Below are 17,746 nucleotides of genomic sequence, written 5' to 3'. Positions count from 1 at the left end.
CAGCAGGGACTGGGAGACTGGTAAGGATAGAGAAAACAATGAATGCAGCCAAATACAGGAACATCCTTGATGAGAACCTGCTTCAGAGTGCAAACAACCTTAGACTGGGGTGAAGATTTACGTTCCAACAGGACAATGACCCCAAGCATACAGCCCAAGCAACACTGGAATGGCTTCAGAACTAGAATGTGTCCTTGAGTGCCAGCCAAAGCCCAGACTTGAATCCCATTGAAAACTTGTGGAAAGACTTGAAGATTGCTGTTTACCACCGCTTTCCATCTAACTTAACAGAGCTTGAGGAAATCCCCAAATCCAGATGTGCAAAGCTGATCCAGACTTCCCCAAGATGACTCAAAGCTGATCCAGACATCCCCAAGACGACTCAAAGCTGATCCAGACATCCCCAAGATGACTCAGCTGCAATCGCCCCCAAAGGTGCTTTTACAAAGTATTGACCCAGGTGTGAACACAAAAATAATAATAATTCATGGGGTATTGTGTGTAGATGGGTGAGAGAAAACAAATCAATGTAATCTGTTTTGAATTCAGGCTGTAACACAACAAGATGTAGACGTAGTCAAGGGGAATTAACACGTTCAGATCCATCACACTATCAGTGCTTTGCTGTTCACCGTCCCAGAATCCCTCACATCTCTCTATCTCTCTGTCAGCGTTTGAAAATGTCATCTCACCAATCAGACAACACACACACACACACACCTGTTTAGCCTCCAGTCAATGTTGTAAATGTCACTTCCACCCTGCATTTATCTTAAATAACTCTGACTTTTCAAAACAGATTATCTTTCTCTTGTTCCTCGTTGCCGTTCAGCCAATCTTCATGCAGGTCACGTTTGATGGGTTTTTCCTCAGGCGCTGGCATTTTACAGTTATTAAAAAGATCCAAATCACCAGAGGGCCGTGGAAACAATGATTGTTTTATTCTGTTATTTTTCTGTTAATTGAAGCCTGTCAACAGTGGAGGTCTTTGGAGCTACTATAGTGTCCTAGAGATGAGAGATGTGGATAGTGTCCTAGAGATGAGAGATGTGGATAGTGTCCTAGAGATGAGGATAGTGTCCTAGAGATGAGGATAGTGTCCTAGAGATGAGGATAGTGTCCTAGAGATGTGGATAGTGTCCTAGAGATGAGAGATGTGGATAGTGTCCTAGAGATGAGAGATGTGGATAGTGTCCTAGATCTGTAGATAGTGTCCTGGAGATGAGAGACGTGGATAGTGTCCTATAGATGTGGATAGTGTCCTAGAGATGAGAGATGTGGATAGTGTCCTAGGGATGTGGATAATAGTGCCCTAGAGATGAGGGACGTGGATAATAGTGTCCTAGAGATGAGAGATGGGGATAGTGTCCTAGAGATGAGAGATGGGGATAGTGTCGTAGAGATGTGGATAGTGTCGTAGAGATGTGTATAGTGTCGTAGAGATGTGTATAGTGTCGTAGAGATGTGTATAGTGTCGTAGAGATGTGTATAGTGTCGTAGAGATGTGTATAGTGTCGTAGAGATGTGTATAGTGTCGTAGAGATGTGGATAGTGTCGTAGAGATGTGGATAGTGTCGTAGAGATGTGGATAGTGTCGTAGAGATGTGGATAGTGTCCTAGAGATGTGGATAGTGTCCTAGAGATGAGAGATGGGGATAGTGTCCTAGAGATGTGAGATTTGGATAGTGTCCTAGAGATGAGAGATGAGGATAGTGTCCTAGAGATGAGGATGGTGTCCTAGAGATGAGAGATGGGGATAGTGTCGTAGAGATGTGGATAGTGTCGTAGAGATGTGGATAATGTCCTAGAGATGAGAGATGGGGATAGTGTCGTAGAGATGTGGATAGTGTCGTAGAGATGTGGATAATGTCCTAGAGATGAGGGATGGGGATAGTGTCCTAGAGATGAGGGACGGGGATAGTGTCCTAGAGATGTGGATAGTGTCCTAGAGATGAGTGATGGATAGTGTCCTAGAGATGTGGATAGTGTCCTAGAGATGTGGATAGTGTCCTATAGATGTGGATAGTGTCCTATAGATGTGGATAGTGTCCTATAGATGTGGATAGTGTCCTATAGATGTGGATGGTGTCCTAGAGATGTGGATGGTGTCCTAGAGATGTGGATGGTGTCCTAGAGATGTGGATGGTGTCCTAGAGATGAGGATAGTGTCCTAGAGATGTGGATAGTGTCCTAGAGATGAGAGATGTGGATAGTGTCCTATAGATGTGGATAGTGTCCTATAGATGTGGATAGTGTCCTAGAGATGTGGATAGTTTCCTAGAGATGTGGATAGTGTCCTAGAGATGTGGATAGTGTCCTAGAGATGAGAGATGGGGATAGTGTCCTAGAGATGTGGATAGTGTCCTAGAGATGTGGATAGTGTCCTAGAGATGAGGGACGGGATAGTGTCCTATAGATGTGGATAGTGTCCTATAGATGTGGATAGTGTCCTATAGATGTGGATAGTGTCCTAGAGATGAGAGATGGGGATAGTGTCTTAGAGATGAGAGATGTGGATAGTGTCCTAGAGATGTGGATAGTGTCCTAGAGATGTGGATAGTGTCCTAGAGATGTGGATAGCGTCCTATAGATGTGGATAGTGTCCTATAAATGTGGATAGTGTCCTATAAATGTGGATAGTGTCCTATAAATGTGGATAGTGTCCTAGAGATGTGGATAGTGTCCTAGAGCTGAGAGATGTGGATAGTGTCCTAGAGATGAGATGGGGATAGTGTCCTAGAGATGAGAGATGGGGATAGTGTCCTAGAGATTAGAGATGGGGATAGTGTCCTAGAGATGAGAGATGGGGATAGTGTCCTAGAGATGAGAGATGGGGATAGTGTCCTAGAGATGTGGATAGTGTCCTAGAGATTAGAGATGGGGATAGTGTCCTAGAGATGAGAGATGGGGATAGTGTCCTAGAGATGAGGGACGGGCATAGTGTCATAGAGATGTGGATAGTGTCCTAGAGATGAGTGATGGATAGTGTCCTAGAGATGTGGATAGTGTCCTAGAGATGTGGATAGTGTCCTAGAGATGTGGATAGTGTCCTAGAGATGTGGATAGTGTACTATAGATGTGGTTGGTGTCCTAGAGATGTGGATAGTTTCCTAGAGATGTGGATAGTTTCCTAGAGATGTGGATAGTGTCCTAGAGATGAGAGATGTGGATAGTGTCCTAAATGAGAGATGTGGATAGTGTCCTAGAGATGTGGATAGTGTCCTATAGATGTGGATAGTGTCCTATAGATGTGGATAGTGTCCTAGAGATGTGGATAGTGTCCTAGAGATGTGGATAGTGTCCTAGAGATGTGGATAGTGTCCTAGAGATGTGGATAGTGTCCTAGAGATGAGAGATGTGGATAGTGTCCTAAAGATGGGAGATGGGGATAGTGTCCTAGAGATGAGAGATGTGGATAGTGTCCTAGAGATGAGAGATGTGGATAGTGTCCTAGAGATGAGAGATGTGGATAGTGTCCTAGAGATGAGAGATGTGGATAGTGTCCTAGAGATGAGAGATGGGGATAGTGTCCTAGAGATGGGGATAGTGTCCTAGAGATGTGGATAGTGTCCTAGAGATGAGGGACGGGGATAGTGTCCTATAGATGTGGATAGTGTCCTATAGATGTGGATAGTGTCCTATAGATGTGGATAGTGTCCTAGAGATGTGGATAGTGTCCTAGAGATGTGGATAGTGTCCTAGAGATGAGAGATGGGGATAGTGTCCTAGAGATGAGAGATGGGGATATTGTCCTAGAGATGAGAGATGGGGATAGTGTCCTAGAGATGAGGATAGTGTCCTGGAGATGAGAGATGTGGATCCTGTCCTAGAGATGTGGATAGTGTTCTGGAGATGTGGATAGTGTCCTAGAGATGAGGATAGTGTCCTAGAGATGTGGATAGTGTCCTAGAGATGTGGATAGTGTCCTAGAGATGTGGATAGTGTCCTAGAGATGAGAGATGTGGATAGTGTCCTAGAGATGAGAGATGGGGATAGTGTCCTAGAGATGAGAGATGGGGATAGCGTCCTAGAGATGGGGATAGTGTCCTAGAGATGAGGATAGTGTCCTGGAGATGAGAGATGAGGATAGTGTCCTGGAGATGAGAGATGGGGATAGTGTCCTAGAGATGAGAGATGTGGATACTGTCCTAGAGATGTGGATACTGTCCTGGAGATGAGGATAGTGTCCTAGAGATGAGGATAGTGTCCTAGAGATGAGAGATGTGGATAGTGTCCTAGAGATGAGAGATGTGGATAGTGTCCTAAATGAGAGATGTGGATAGTGTCCTAGAGATGTTGATAGTGTCCTATAGATGTGGATAGTGTCCTATAGATGTGGATAGTGTCCTAGAGATGTGGATAGTGTCCTAGAGATGTGGATAGTGTCCTATAGATGTGGATAGTGTCCTATAGATGTGGATAGTGTCCTGGAGATGAGGATAGTGTCCTAGATATGAGGATAGTGTCCTAGAGATGAGGATAGTGTCCTAGAGATGAGAGATGTGGATAGTGTCCTAGAAATGAGGATAGTGTCCTATAGATGTGGATAGTGTCCTAGAGATGAGGGACGGGCATAGTGTCCTAGAGATGTGGATAGTGTCCTAGAGATGAGTGATGGATAGTGTCCTAGAGATGTGGATAGTGTCCTAGAGATGAGTGATGGATAGTGTCCTAGAGATGTGGGTAGTGTCCTAGAGATGTGGGTAGTGTCCTATAGATGTGGATGGTGTCCTAGAGATGTGGATAGTGTCCTAGAGATGTGGATGGTGTCCTAGGGATGAGGATAGTTTCCTAGAGATGTGGATAGTGTCCTAGAGATGAGAGATGTGGATAGTGTCCTAAATTAGAGATGTGGATAGTGTCCTATAGATGTGGATAGTGTCCTATAGATGTGGATAGTGTCCTAGAGATGTGGATAGTGTCCTAGAGATGTGGATAGTGTCCTAGAGATGTGGATAGTGTCCTAGAGATGTGGATAGTGTCCTAGAGATGTGGATAGTGTCCTAGAGATGAGAGATGGGGATAGTGTCCTAGAGATGAGAGATGTGGATAGTGTCCTAGAGATGTGGATAGTGTCCTAGAGATGAGGGACGGGGATAGTGTCCTATAGATGTGGATAGTGTCCTATAGATGTGGATAGTGTCCTATAGATGTGGATAGTGTCCTATAAATGTGGATAGTGTCCTAGAGATGTTGATAGTGTCCTAGAGATGTTGATAGTGTCCTAGAGATGTGGATAGTGTCCTAGAGATGAGAGATGGGGATAGTGTCCTAGAGATGAGAGATGGGGATATTGTCCTAGAGATGAGAGATGGGGATAGTGTCCTAGAGATGAGGATAGTGTCCTGGAGATGAGAGATGTGGATACTGTCCTAGAGATGTGGATAGTGTTCTGGAGATGTGGATAGTGTCCTAGAGATGAGGATAGTGTCCTATAGATGAGGATAGTGTCCTAGAGATGAGGATAGTGTCCTAGAGATGTGGATAGTGTCCTAGAGATGTGAGATGTGGATAGTGTCCTAGAGATGTGAGATGTGGATAGTGTCCTAGAGATGAGGATAGTGTCCTAGAGATGAGGATAGTGTCCTAGAGATGGGGATAGTGTCCTAGAGATGAGGATAGTGTCCTAGAGATGAGGATAGTGTCATAGAGATGAGGATAGTGTCCTAGAAATGAGAGATGTGGATAGTGTCCTAGAGATGTGAGATGTGGATAGTGTCCTAGAGATGTGAGATGTGGATAGTGTCCTAGAGATGAGGATAGTGTCCTAGAGATGAGGATAGTGTCCTAGAGATGGGGATAGTGTCCTAGAGATGAGGATAGTGTCCTAGAGATGAGAGATGTGGATAGTGTCCTATAGAGATGAGGATAGTGTCCTAGAGATGAGAGATGTGGATAGTGTCCTATAGAGATGATGATAGTGTCCTAGAGATGAGAGATGTGGATTGTGTCCTAGAGATGAGGATAGTGTCCTAGAGATGAGAGATGAGGATAGTGTCCTATAGAGATGAGGATAGTGTCCTAGAGATGTGGATAGTGTCCTATAGAGATGAGGATAGTGTCCTAGAGATGAGAGATGTGGATAGTGTCCTATAGAGATGGGGATAGTGTCCTAGAGATGAGGATAGTGTCCTAGAGATGAGAGATGTGGATAGTGTCCTAGAGATGTGAGATGTGGATAGTGTCCTAGAGATGTGAGATGTGGATAGTGTCCTAGAGATGAGGATAGTGTCCTAGAGATGGGGATAGTGTCCTAGAGATGAGGATAGTGTCCTAGAGATGAGAGATGTGGATAGTGTCCTATAGAGATGAGGATAGTGTCCTAGAGATGGGGATAGTGTCCTAGAGATGAGGATAGTGTCCTAGAGATGAGAGATGTGGATAGTGTCCTATAGAGATGAGGATAGTGTCCTAGAGATGAGAGATGTGGATAGTGTCCTAGAGATGAGGATAGTGTTCTAGAGATGAGAGATGAGGATAGTGTCCTATAGAGATGAGGATAGTGTCCTAGAGATGTGGATAGTGTCCTATAGAGATGAGGATAGTGTCCTAGAGATGAGAGATGTGGATAGTGTCCTATAGAGATGGGGATAGTGTCCTATAGATGTGGATAGTGTCCTATAGATGTGGATAGTGTCCTAGAGATGTGGATAGTGTCCTATAGATGTGGATGGTGTCCTAGAGATGTGGATAGTGTCCTAGAGATGTGGATGGTGTCCTAGAGATGAGGATAGTTTCCTAGAGATGTGGATAGTGTCCTAGAGATGAGAGATGTGGATAGTGTCCTAAATTAGAGATGTGGATAGTGTCCTATAGATGTGGATAGTGTCCTATAGATGTGGATAGTGTCCTATAGATGTGGATAGTGTCCTAGAGATGTGGATAGTGTCCTAGAGATGTGGATAGTGTCCTAGAGATGTGGATAGTGTCCTAGAGATGAGGATAGTGTCCTAGAGATGAGAGATGGGGATAGTGTCCTAGAGATGTGGATAGTGTCCTAGAGATGAGAGATGTGGATAGTGTCCTAAATTAGAGATGTGGATAGTGTCCTATAGATGTGGATAGTGTCCTATAGATGTGGATAGTGTCCTAGAGATGTGGATAGTGTCCTAGAGATGTGGATAGTGTCCTAGAGATGTGGATAGTGTCCTAGAGATGTGGATAGTGTCCTAGAGATGAGGATAGTGTCCTATAGATGTGGATAGTGTCCTAGAGATGTGGATAGTGTCCTAGAGATGTGGATAGTGTCCTAGAGATGAGAGATGTGGATAGTGTCCTAGAGATGAGAGATGGGGATAGTGTCCTAGAGATGAGAGATGTGGATAGTGTCCTAGAGATGTGGATAGTGTCCTAGAGATGAGGGACGGGGATAGTGTCCTATAGATGTGGATAGTGTCCTATAGATGTGGATAGTGTCCTATAGATGTGGATAGTGTCCTATAAATGTGGATAGTGTCCTAGAGATGTTGATAGTGTCCTAGAGATGTTGATAGTGTCCTAGAGATGTGGATAGTGTCCTAGAGATGAGAGATGGGGATAGTGTCCTAGAGATGAGAGATGGGGATATTGTCCTAGAGATGAGAGATGGGGATAGTGTCCTAGAGATGAGGATAGTGTCCTGGAGATGAGAGATGTGGATACTGTCCTAGAGATGTGGATAGTGTTCTGGAGATGTGGATAGTGTCCTAGAGATGTGGATAGTGTTCTGGAGATGTGGATAGTGTCCTAGAGATGAGGATAGTGTCCTAGAGATGAGGATAGTGTCCTAGAGATGTGGATAGTGTCCTAGAGATGAGGATAGTGTCCTAGAGATGAGGATAGTGTCCTAGAAATGAGAGATGTGGATAGTGTCCTAGAGATGTGAGATGTGGATAGTGTCCTAGAGATGAGGATAGTGTCCTAGAGATGAGAGATGTGGATAGTGTCCTATAGAGATGGGGATAGTGTCCTATAGAGATGGGGATAGTGTCCTATAGAGATGGGGATAGTGTCCTAGAGATGAGGATAGTGTCCTAGAGATGAGGATAGTGTCCTAGAGATGAGAGACGTGGATAGTGTCCTAGAGATGTGAGATGTGGATAGTGTCCTAGAGATGTGAGATGTGGATAGTGTCCTAGAGATGGGGATAGTGTCCTAGAGATGAGGATAGTGTCCTAGAGATGAGAGATGGGGATAGTGTCCTAGAGATGAGGATAGTGTCCTAGAGATGAGAGATGAGGATAGTGTCCTATAGAGATGAGGATAGTGTCCTATAGAGATGAGGATAGTGTCCTATAGAGATGAGGATAGTGTCCTATAGAGATGAGGATAGTGTCCTATAGAGATGAGGATAGTGTCCTATAGAGATGAGGATAGTGTCCTATAGAGATGAGGATAGTGTCCTATAGAGATGAGGATAGTGTCCTATAGAGATGAGGATAGTGTCCTATAGAGATGAGGATAGTGTCCTATAGAGATGAGGATAGTGTCCTATAGAGATGAGGATAGTGTCCTATAGAGATGAGGATAGTGTCCTATAGAGATGAGGATAGTGTCCTATAGATATGTGGATAGTGTCCTATAGAGATGAGGATAGTGTCCTATAGAGATGAGGATAGTGTCCTATAGAGATGAGGATAGTGTCCTATAGAGATGAGGATAGTGTCCTATAGAGATGAGGATAGTGTCCTAGAGATGAGGATAGTGTCCTAGAGATGAGGATAGTGTCCTATAGAGATCCCATATAAGATGTTTAATAGATGAGTGTTTTATTTCATTCTGCGGGGGATAATTAATCTGTTATTCTCTGAGCTGAACTCTACCCTGTTCTTATATGTTTCACAGCCCTTAAATCAACCGTATAACCAATCAACCAACGTCTGTGGCTGATCCATGCTGATGTGATGTGTTGTGGCTGATCCATGCTGATGTGTTGTGGCTGATCCATGCTGATGTGTTGTGGCTGATCCATGCTGATGTGTTGTGGCTGATCCATGCTGATGTGATGTGTTGTGTTGTGGCTGATCCATGCTGATGTGATGTGGCTGATCTATACTGATGTGTTGTGGCTGATCTATACTGATGTGTTGTGGCTGATCCATGCTGATGTGATGTGTTGTGGCTGATCCATGCTGATGTGATGTGTTGTGGCTGATCCATGCTGATGTGATGTGGCTGATCCATGCTGATGTGATGTGTTGTGGCTGATCCATGCTGATGTGATGTGTTGTGGCTGATCCATGCTGATGTGTTGTGTTGTGGCTGATCCATGCTGATGTGTTGTGGCTGATCCATGCTGATGTGTTGTGGCTGATCCATGCTGATGTGTTGTGGCTGATCCATGCTGATGTGTTGTGGCTGATCCATGCTGATGTGTTGTGCTGTGGCTGATCCATGCTGATGTGTTGTGGCTGATCCATGCTGATGTGATGTGGCTGATCCATGCTGATGTGTTGTGTTGTGGCTGATCCATGCTGATGTGATGTGTTGTGGCTGATCCATGCTGATGTGTTGTGTTGTGGCTGATCCATGCTGATGTGTTGTGGCTGATCCATGCTGATGTGATGTGTTGTGGCTGTCCATGCTGATCCATGCTGATGTGATGTGGCTGATCCATGCTGATGTGATGTGTTGTGTTGTGGCTGATCCATGCTGATGTGTTGTGGCTGATCCATGCTGATGTGTTGTGGCTGATCCATGCTGATGTGATGTGGCTGATCCATGCTGATGTGATGTGTTGTGTTGTGGCTGATCCATGCTGATGTGTTGTGGCTGATCCATGCTGATGTGTTGTGGCTGATCCATGCTGATGTGATGTGGCTGATCCATGCTGATGTGATGTGATGTGTTGTGGCTGATCCATGCTGATGTGATGTGGCTGATCCATGCTGATGTGTTGTGGCTGATCCATGCTGATGTGATGTGGCTGATCCATGCTGATGTGATGTGGCTGATCCATGCTGATGTGATGTGTTGTGGCTGATCCATGCTGATGTGTTGTGTTGTGGCTGATCCATGCTGATGTGTTGTGTTGTGGCTGATCCATGCTGATGTGATGTGTTGTGGCTGATCCATGCTGATGTGTTGTGTTGTGGCTGATCCATGCTGATGTGATGTGTTGTGGCTGATCCATGCTGATGTGATGTGTTGTGGCTGATCCATGCTGATGTGATGTGTTGTGGCTGATCCATGCTGATGTGATGTGTTGTGGCTGATCCATGCTGATGTGTTGTGTTGTGGCTGATCCATGCTGATGTGATGTGTTGTGGCTGATCCATGCTGATGTGATGTGTTGTGGCTGATCCATGCTGATGTGATGTGTTGCGGCTGATCCATGCTGATGTGTTGTGTTGCGGCTGATCCATGCTGATGTGATGTGTTGTGGCTGATCCATGCTGATGTGTTGTGGCTGATCCATGCTGATGTGTTGTGGCTGATCCATGCTGATGTGTTGTGTTGTGGCTGATCCATGCTGATGTGATGTGTTGTGGCTGATCCATGCTGATGTGTTGTGGCTGATCCATGCTGATGTGATGTGTTGTGGCTGATCCATGCTGATGTGATGTGTTGTGGCTGATCCATGCTGATGTGATGTGTTGTGGCTGATCTATACTGATGTGATGTGTTGTGTTGTGGCTGATCCATGCTGATGTGTTGTGGCTGATCCATGCTGATGTGTTGTGGCTGATCCATGCTGATGTGATGTGTTGTGGCTGATATATACTGATGTGATGTGTTGTGGCTGATCTATACTGATGTGATGTGTTGTGTTGTGGCTGATCTATACTGATGTGATGTGGCTGATCCATGCTGATGTGTTGTGTTGTGGCTGATCCATGCTGATGTGTTGTGGCTGATCCATGCTGATGTGTTGTGGCTGATCCATGCTGATGTGATGTGTTGTGGCTGATCCATGCTGATGTGATGTGTTGTGGCTGATCCATGCTGATGTGATGTGTTGTGGCTGATCCATGCTGATGTGATGTGTTGTGGCTGATCCATGCTGATGTGATGTGTTGTGGCTGATCTATACTGATGTGATGTGTTGTGTTGTGGCTGATCCATGCTGATGTGTTGTGGCTGATCCATGCTGATGTGTTGTGGCTGATCCATGCTGATGTGATGTGTTGTGGCTGATCCATGCTGATGTGATGTGTTGTGGCTGATCTATACTGATGTGTTGTGGCTGATCCATGCTGATGTGATGTGTTGTGGCTGATCCATGCTGTTGTGTTGTGGCTGATCCATGCTGATGTGTTGTGGCTGATCCATGCTGATGTGATGTGATGTGGCTGATCCATGCTGATGTGTTGTGGCTGATCTATACTGATGTGTTGTGGCTGATCCATGCTGATGTGTTGTGTTGTGGCTGATCCATGCTGATGTGATGTGATGTGTTGTGGCTGATCCATGCTGATGTGTTGTGGCTGATCCATGCTGATGTGTTGTGGCTGATCCATGCTGATGTGTTGTGGCTGATCCATGCTGATGTGTTGTGGCTGATCTATACTGATGTGTTGTGGCTGATCCATGCTGATGTGTTGTGGCTGATCTATACTGATGTGTTGTGGCTGATCCATGCTGATGTGTTGTGGCTGATCCATGCTGATGTGATGTGGCTGATCAATGCTGATGTGTTGTGGCTGATCTATACTGATGTGTTGTGGCTGATCCATGCTGATGTGTTGTGGCTGATCTATACTGATGTGTTGTGGCTGATCCATGCTGATGTGTTGTGGCTGATCCATGCTGATGTGTTGTGGCTGATCTATACTGATGTGTTGTGGCTGATCCATGCTGATGTGTTGTGGCTGATCCATGCTGATGTGTTGTGGCTGATCCATGCTGATGTGATGTGGCTGATCCATGCTGATGTGATGTGTTGTGGCTGATCCATGCTGATGTGTTGTGGCTGATCCATGCTGATGTGATGTGGCTGATCCATGCTGATGTGTTGTGGCTGATCTATACTGATGTGTTGTGGCTGATCTATACTGATGTGATGTGGCTGATCCATGCTGATGTGTTGTGGCTGATCTATACTGATGTGCTGTAGGTGTTTGCTGAGACCACGTTGGACCCCCAGCAGAGTCAGTCCTGGGACCAGCTACGATGCCTCTACAGAGGACCTTCCAGGGTAGGTCTGCTACTCCTTTCTGTGTTTCTCCCTCTCCTCTCTCCTCTCTCATGTTATGTTTCTCTCTGCATTGAAACGTGGAAGACGTCACCGTCAGGAAGTGGATACACTAACGGATTAGCTAGCATCAATACTTCATATTGCTGACTGGGCTTCAAATAAGGATGGAGGGAGACAGGCAGGCAGAGAGACAGGCAGGCAGGCAGAGAGGCAGGCAGGCAGGCAGAGAGGCAGGCAGGCAGGCAGAGAGACAGGCAGGCAGGCAGAGAGACAGGCAGGCAGGCAGAGAGACAGGCAGGCAGGCAGAGAGACAGGCAGGCAGGCAGAGAGGCAGGCAGGCAGGCAGAGAGACAGGCAGGCAGGCAGAGAGACAGGCAGGCAGGCAGGCAGAGAGACAGGCAGGCAGGCAGAGAGACAGGCAGGCAGGCAGAGAGAGAGACAGGCCGGCAGGCAGAGAGACATGCAGGCAGGCAGGCAGAGAGACAGACAGGCAGAGAGAGAGACAGGCAGGCAGAGAGAGAGACAGGCAGGCAGAGAGAGAGACAGGCAGGCAGAGAGAGAGACAGGCAGGCATAGAGACAGACAGGCAGGCAGAGAGACAGGCAGGCAGGCAGGCAGAGAGACAGGCAGGCAGGCAGGCAGAGAGACAGGCAGGCAGGCAGGCAGAGAGACAGGCAGGCAGGCAGGCAGAGAGACAGGCAGGCAGGCAGGCAGAGAGACAGGCAGGCAGGCAGGCAGAGAGACATGCAGGCAGGCAGAGAGACATGCAGGCAGGCAGAGAGACATGCAGGCAGGCAGAGAGACATGCAGGCAGGCAGAGAGACATGCAGGCAGGCAGAGAGAGAGAGACAGGTAGGCAGAGAGAGAGAGACAGGCAGGCAGAGAGACTGGCAGGCAGGCAGAGAGACTGGCAGGCAGGCAGAGAGACTGGCAGGCAGGCAGAGAGACTGGCAGGCAGGCAGAGAGACTGGCAGGCAGGCAGAGAGACTGGCAGGCAGGCAGAGAGACTGGCAGGCAGGCAGGCAGAGAGACAGGCAGGCAGGCGGAGAGACATGCAGGCAGGCGGAGAGACATGCAGGCAGGCAGAGAGAGAGACAGTCAGAGAGAGACAGGCAGGCAGAGAGAGAGAGACAGGTAGGCAGAGAGAGAGAGACAGGCAGGCAGAGAGACTGGCCAGGCAGGCAGGCAGAGAGACAGGCAGGCAGGCAGAGAGACATGCAGGCAGGCAGAGAGAGAGACAGTCAGAGAGAGACAGGCAGGCAGAGAGAGAGAGACAGGTAGGCAGAGAGAGAGAGACAGGTAGGCAGAGAGAGAGGCAGGCAGGCAGAGAGACTGGCAGGCAGGCAGAGAGACTGGCAGGCAGGCAGAGAGACAGGCAGGCAGGCAGGCAGAGAGACAGGCAGGCAGGCAGGCGGAGAGACATGCAGGCAGGCGGAGAGACATGCAGGCAGGCGGAGAGACATGCAGGCAGGCAGAGAGAGAGACAGTCAGAGAGAGACAGGCAGGCAGAGAGAGAGAGACAGGTAGGCAGAGAGAGAGAGACAGGCAGGCAGAGAGACAGGCAGGCAGGCAGAGAGACATGCAGGCAGGCAGAGAGAGAGACAGTCAGAGAGAGACAGGCAGGCAGAGAGAGAGAGACAGGTAGGCAGAGAGAGAGAGACAGGTAGGCAGAGAGAGAGGCAGGCAGGCAGAGAGACTGGCAGGCAGGCAGAGAGACTGGCAGGCAGGCAGGCAGAGAGACTGGCAGGCAGGCAGGCAGAGAGACTGGCAGGCAGGCGGAGAGACAGGCAGGCAGGCGGAGAGACAGGCAGGCAGGCGGAGAGACAGGCAGGCAGGCGGAGAGACAGGCAGGCAGGCGGAGAGACAGGCAGGCAGGCGGAGAGACAGGCAGGCAGGCGGAGAGACATGCAGGCAGGCGGAGAGACATGCAGGCAGGCGGAGAGACATGCAGGCAGGCGGAGAGACATGCAGGCAGGCAGAGAGACAGTCAGAGAGAGAGAGACAGTCAGGCAGAGAGAAACAGGCAGGCAGAGAGAGACAGGCAGGCAGAGAGAGGAGAGAGAGAGACAGGCAGGTAGAGGGAGACAGACAGGCAGGCAGGAAGAAACAGGCAGGCAGAGAGTTTTCTGTTCTGTTCAATGGAAATATCCCCCTCCCCCCTCCCTCCCTCCCTCCCTCTCCTTATCCCTCCTCTCCTCCCTCCCTCTCCTTATCCCTCCTCTCCTCCCTCCCTCTCATTATCCCTCCCTCTCCTCCCTCCCTCTCCTCTCCTCCCTCCCTCTCCTTATCAGCCCCCCTCCCTCCCTCCCTCCCTCTCCTTATCCCTCCTCTCATCCCTCCCTCTCCTTATCCCTCCCTCTCCTCCCTCCCTCTCCTCCCTCCCTCTCCTTATCAGCCCTCCCTCCCTCCCTCTCCTTATCCCTCCTCTCCTCCCCCCTCTCCTTATCAGTCCTCTCCTCCCCCCTCTCCGTATCAATCCTCTCCTCCCCCCTCTCCTTATCAATCCTCTCCTCCCCCCTCTCCTTATCAATCCTCTCCTCCCCCCTCTCCTTATCAATCCTCTCCTCCCCCCTCTCCTTATCAGTCCTCCCTCCCTCCCTCCCTCGATCCCTCCCTCCCTCCCTCTCCTTATCAGTCCTCTCCTCCCTCCCTCTCCTTATCAGTCCTCTCCTCCCTCCCTCCCTCTCCTTATCCCTCCTCTCCTCTCCTCCCCCCTCTCCTTATCAGTCCTCTCCTCCCCCCTCTCCTTATCCCTCCTCCCCTCCCTCCCTCCCTCTTCTCCCTCCCCTCCCTCTTCTCCCTCCCCTCCCTCCCTCCCTCTTCTCCCTCCCTCCCTCCCTCTTCTCCCTCCCTCCCTCTTCTCCCTCCCCTCCCTCCCTCTTCTCCCTCCCCATCCTCCTCTTCTCCCTCCCCTCCCTCCTCTTCTCCCTCTTCTCCCTCCCTCCCTCTTCTCCCTCCCTCCCTCTTCTCCCCTCCCTCCCTCCCTCTTCTCCCTCTTCTCCCTCCCTCATCTTCTCCCTCCCTCTCCTAATTTTCCCTCCAGGTTGTTAAATCTATGTGTCTTATCCTCCCACATGAGTATATAATGAACAGAGAGAGAGCCTCCTCTATTCCTTTCCCTTATTAATTCAATTTGGTTTACCGAGGCGTAAAAACACACACACACACACACACACACACACACACACACACACACTGTCATTCATTCTTCATTAATTCATGTACCTCAGCCTCTGTGCTCATTACCATCCTGATATAAACTGTGTTGAGAGCTGAACCAACAATAACAGAGTGAGTGACCTTTGAAGTTGAGTGTGAAGAATGAATTCTCTATGTAAGTAGCCAATGAGACTGTTGCCAATAGGGTCCTAACCCCGCCCATGTTGGCCAGGGTTGGGGGTTCAATTCAGTAGTTTTCAATTCAATCAATTATATTCACATCAATGAAATTCAATGAATGAATCGAAAAAATATTATTCTCTTGGGACAATGGCAACAACCAGTAGTGTTGGGACTCTGTCGTTGTGGAGATGTTGTTACCATGGCGACATGTTCCCATCTTTGACCCTAATCCTTTCAGAGTTAGAAGAGCCCTTCTGATAGATTTGATGGTTACACACACACACACACACACACACACAGTATAACACTCCAACCAACATCTGTCTGAGGTCTGAACAAGTGAATGATACGAGAAGACAGACACACACAGATGGGTGGCTGAGTACCATGTGGCTTCCCTTAGAGATAATGACATGATGAAGACTGTCAAACTGTAAGAATATATCCCATCAATAGAGAGGAGGGAGGGAGGGAGGGAGGAAGGAGGGAGGTAGGGAGGTGGGGTAGGAGGGAGGGAGGGAGGGAGGGGGGGTAGGAAGGAGGGAGGGAGGGAGGGAGGGAGGGAGGGGGGGTAGGAAGGAGGGAGGGGGGGTAGGAAGGAGGGAGGGAGGGAGGGAGGGAGGGGGGGTAGGAAGGAGGGAGGGAGGGAAGGAGGGAGGGAGGGGGGGTAGGAGGGAGGGAGGGTAGGTAGGGAGGGAGGGAGGGGGGGTAGGAGGGAGGGTAGGGAGGGAGAGATAGATGGATAGAGAGAGAGAGAGAGATGGATAGAGAGAGAGAGAGATGGATAGAGAGAGATGGATAGAGAGAGAGATGGATACATAGAGAGGGAGAGAGAGAGATGGATATATAGAGAGGGAGAGAGAGAGAGATGGATATATAGAGAGGGAGAGAGAGAGATGGTTATATAGAGAGGGAGAGAGAGAGAGTTGGATATATAGAGAGGGAGAGAGAGAGATGGATATATAGAGAGGGAGAGAGAGAGAGATGGATATATAGAGAAGGAGAGAGAGAGAGATGGATATATAGAGAGGGAGAGAGAGATGGATATATAGAGAGGGAGAGAGAGATGAGAGAGAGGGAGATGGACAGAGAGATGGATATATAGAGGGAGAGAGAGATGAGAGAGAGGGAGATGGACAGAGAGATGGATATATAGAGAGGGAGAGAGAGATGAGAGAGAGGGAGATGGACAGAGAGATGATAGAGAAAAACCCTGTATCAAACATCCTGTCTGGGTTAAAACCCTGTATCAAACATCCTGTCTGGGTTAAAACCCTGTATCAAACATCCTGTCTGGGTTAAAACCCTGTATCAAACATCCTGTCTGGGTTAAAACCCTGTAACAAACATCCTGTCTGGGTTAAAACCCTGTATCAAACATCCTGTCTGGGTTAAAACCCTGTAACAAACATCCTGTCTGGGTTAAAACCCTGTATCAAACATCCTGTCTGGGTTAAAACCCTGTATCAAACATCCTGTCTGGGTTAAAACCCTGTATCAAACATCCTGTCTGGGTTAAAACCCTGTAACAAACATCCTGTCTGGGTTAAAACCCTGTAACAAACATCCTGTCTGGGTTAAAACCCTGTATCAAACATCCTGTCTGGGTTAAAACCCTGTATCAAACATCCTGTCTGGGTTAAAACCCTGTATCAAACAGCCTCCCCTCTCTTCTATCACCAGTCAGTGGGTGTTGTGGTTCCTTCCGTTGTGATCATTAGCAGCTTCACACCTAAAGTCTTACTCTGTTGGTCTGTCCTCTCCCTTCTCTCTTCAATTATCTCTCTCCCCTCCACCTTCTCTCTAATTCTCTCTCTCTCTCCCCTCCACCTTGTCTCTCTAATTCTCTCTCCCCTCCACCTTCTCTCTAATTCTCTCTCCCCTCCACCTTCTCTCTAATTCTCTCTCTCTCCCCTCCACCTTGTCTCTCTAATTCTCTCTCCCCTCCATCTTCTCTCTAATTCTCTCTCTCCCCTCCACCTTCTCTCTAATTCTCTCTCCCCTCCACCTTCTCTCTAATTCTCTCTCTCCCCTCCACCTTCTCTCTAATTCTCTCTCCCCTCCACCTTGTCTCTAATTCTCTCTCCCTTCCATCTTCTCTCTAATTCTCTCTCTCCCCTCCACCTTCTCTCTAATTATCTCTCCCCTCCACCTTATCTCTAATTCTCTCTCCCCTCCACCTTCTCTCTAATTCTCTCTCCCCTCCATCTTCTCTCTAATTCTCTCTCTCCCCTCCACCTTCTCTCTAATTCTCTCTCCCCTCCACCTTATCTCTAATTCTCTCTCTCC

The 17,746-nt window shown here is 48.2% G+C and overlaps 1 protein-coding gene across 4 annotated transcripts in view; it reads left to right on the top strand.

Annotated features, from left to right (window-relative positions):
• Positions 1 to 17,746, top strand: part of LOC139402502 (VPS8 subunit of CORVET complex) — a gene marked incomplete at its 5' end in the record, with an annotated part of 111,893 nt that overhangs the window by 86,828 nt on the left and 7,319 nt on the right. For all 4 annotated transcript variants that reach the window (XM_071146487.1, XM_071146489.1, XM_071146488.1 and 1 more), the window contains 1 exon segment: positions 12,035 to 12,115. In XM_071146487.1, the coding sequence (XP_071002588.1) occupies positions 12,035 to 12,115 (81 nt within the window).

The sequence above is a fragment of the Oncorhynchus clarkii genome, unplaced genomic scaffold (genome assembly GCF_045791955.1).
Source record: "Oncorhynchus clarkii lewisi isolate Uvic-CL-2024 unplaced genomic scaffold, UVic_Ocla_1.0 unplaced_contig_8902_pilon_pilon, whole genome shotgun sequence".
Taxonomy (NCBI): domain Eukaryota; kingdom Metazoa; phylum Chordata; class Actinopteri; order Salmoniformes; family Salmonidae; genus Oncorhynchus; species Oncorhynchus clarkii.
The sequence above is the reverse complement of the archived record's forward strand: the minus strand, read 5'-3'. Positions and strand labels throughout refer to the sequence as shown.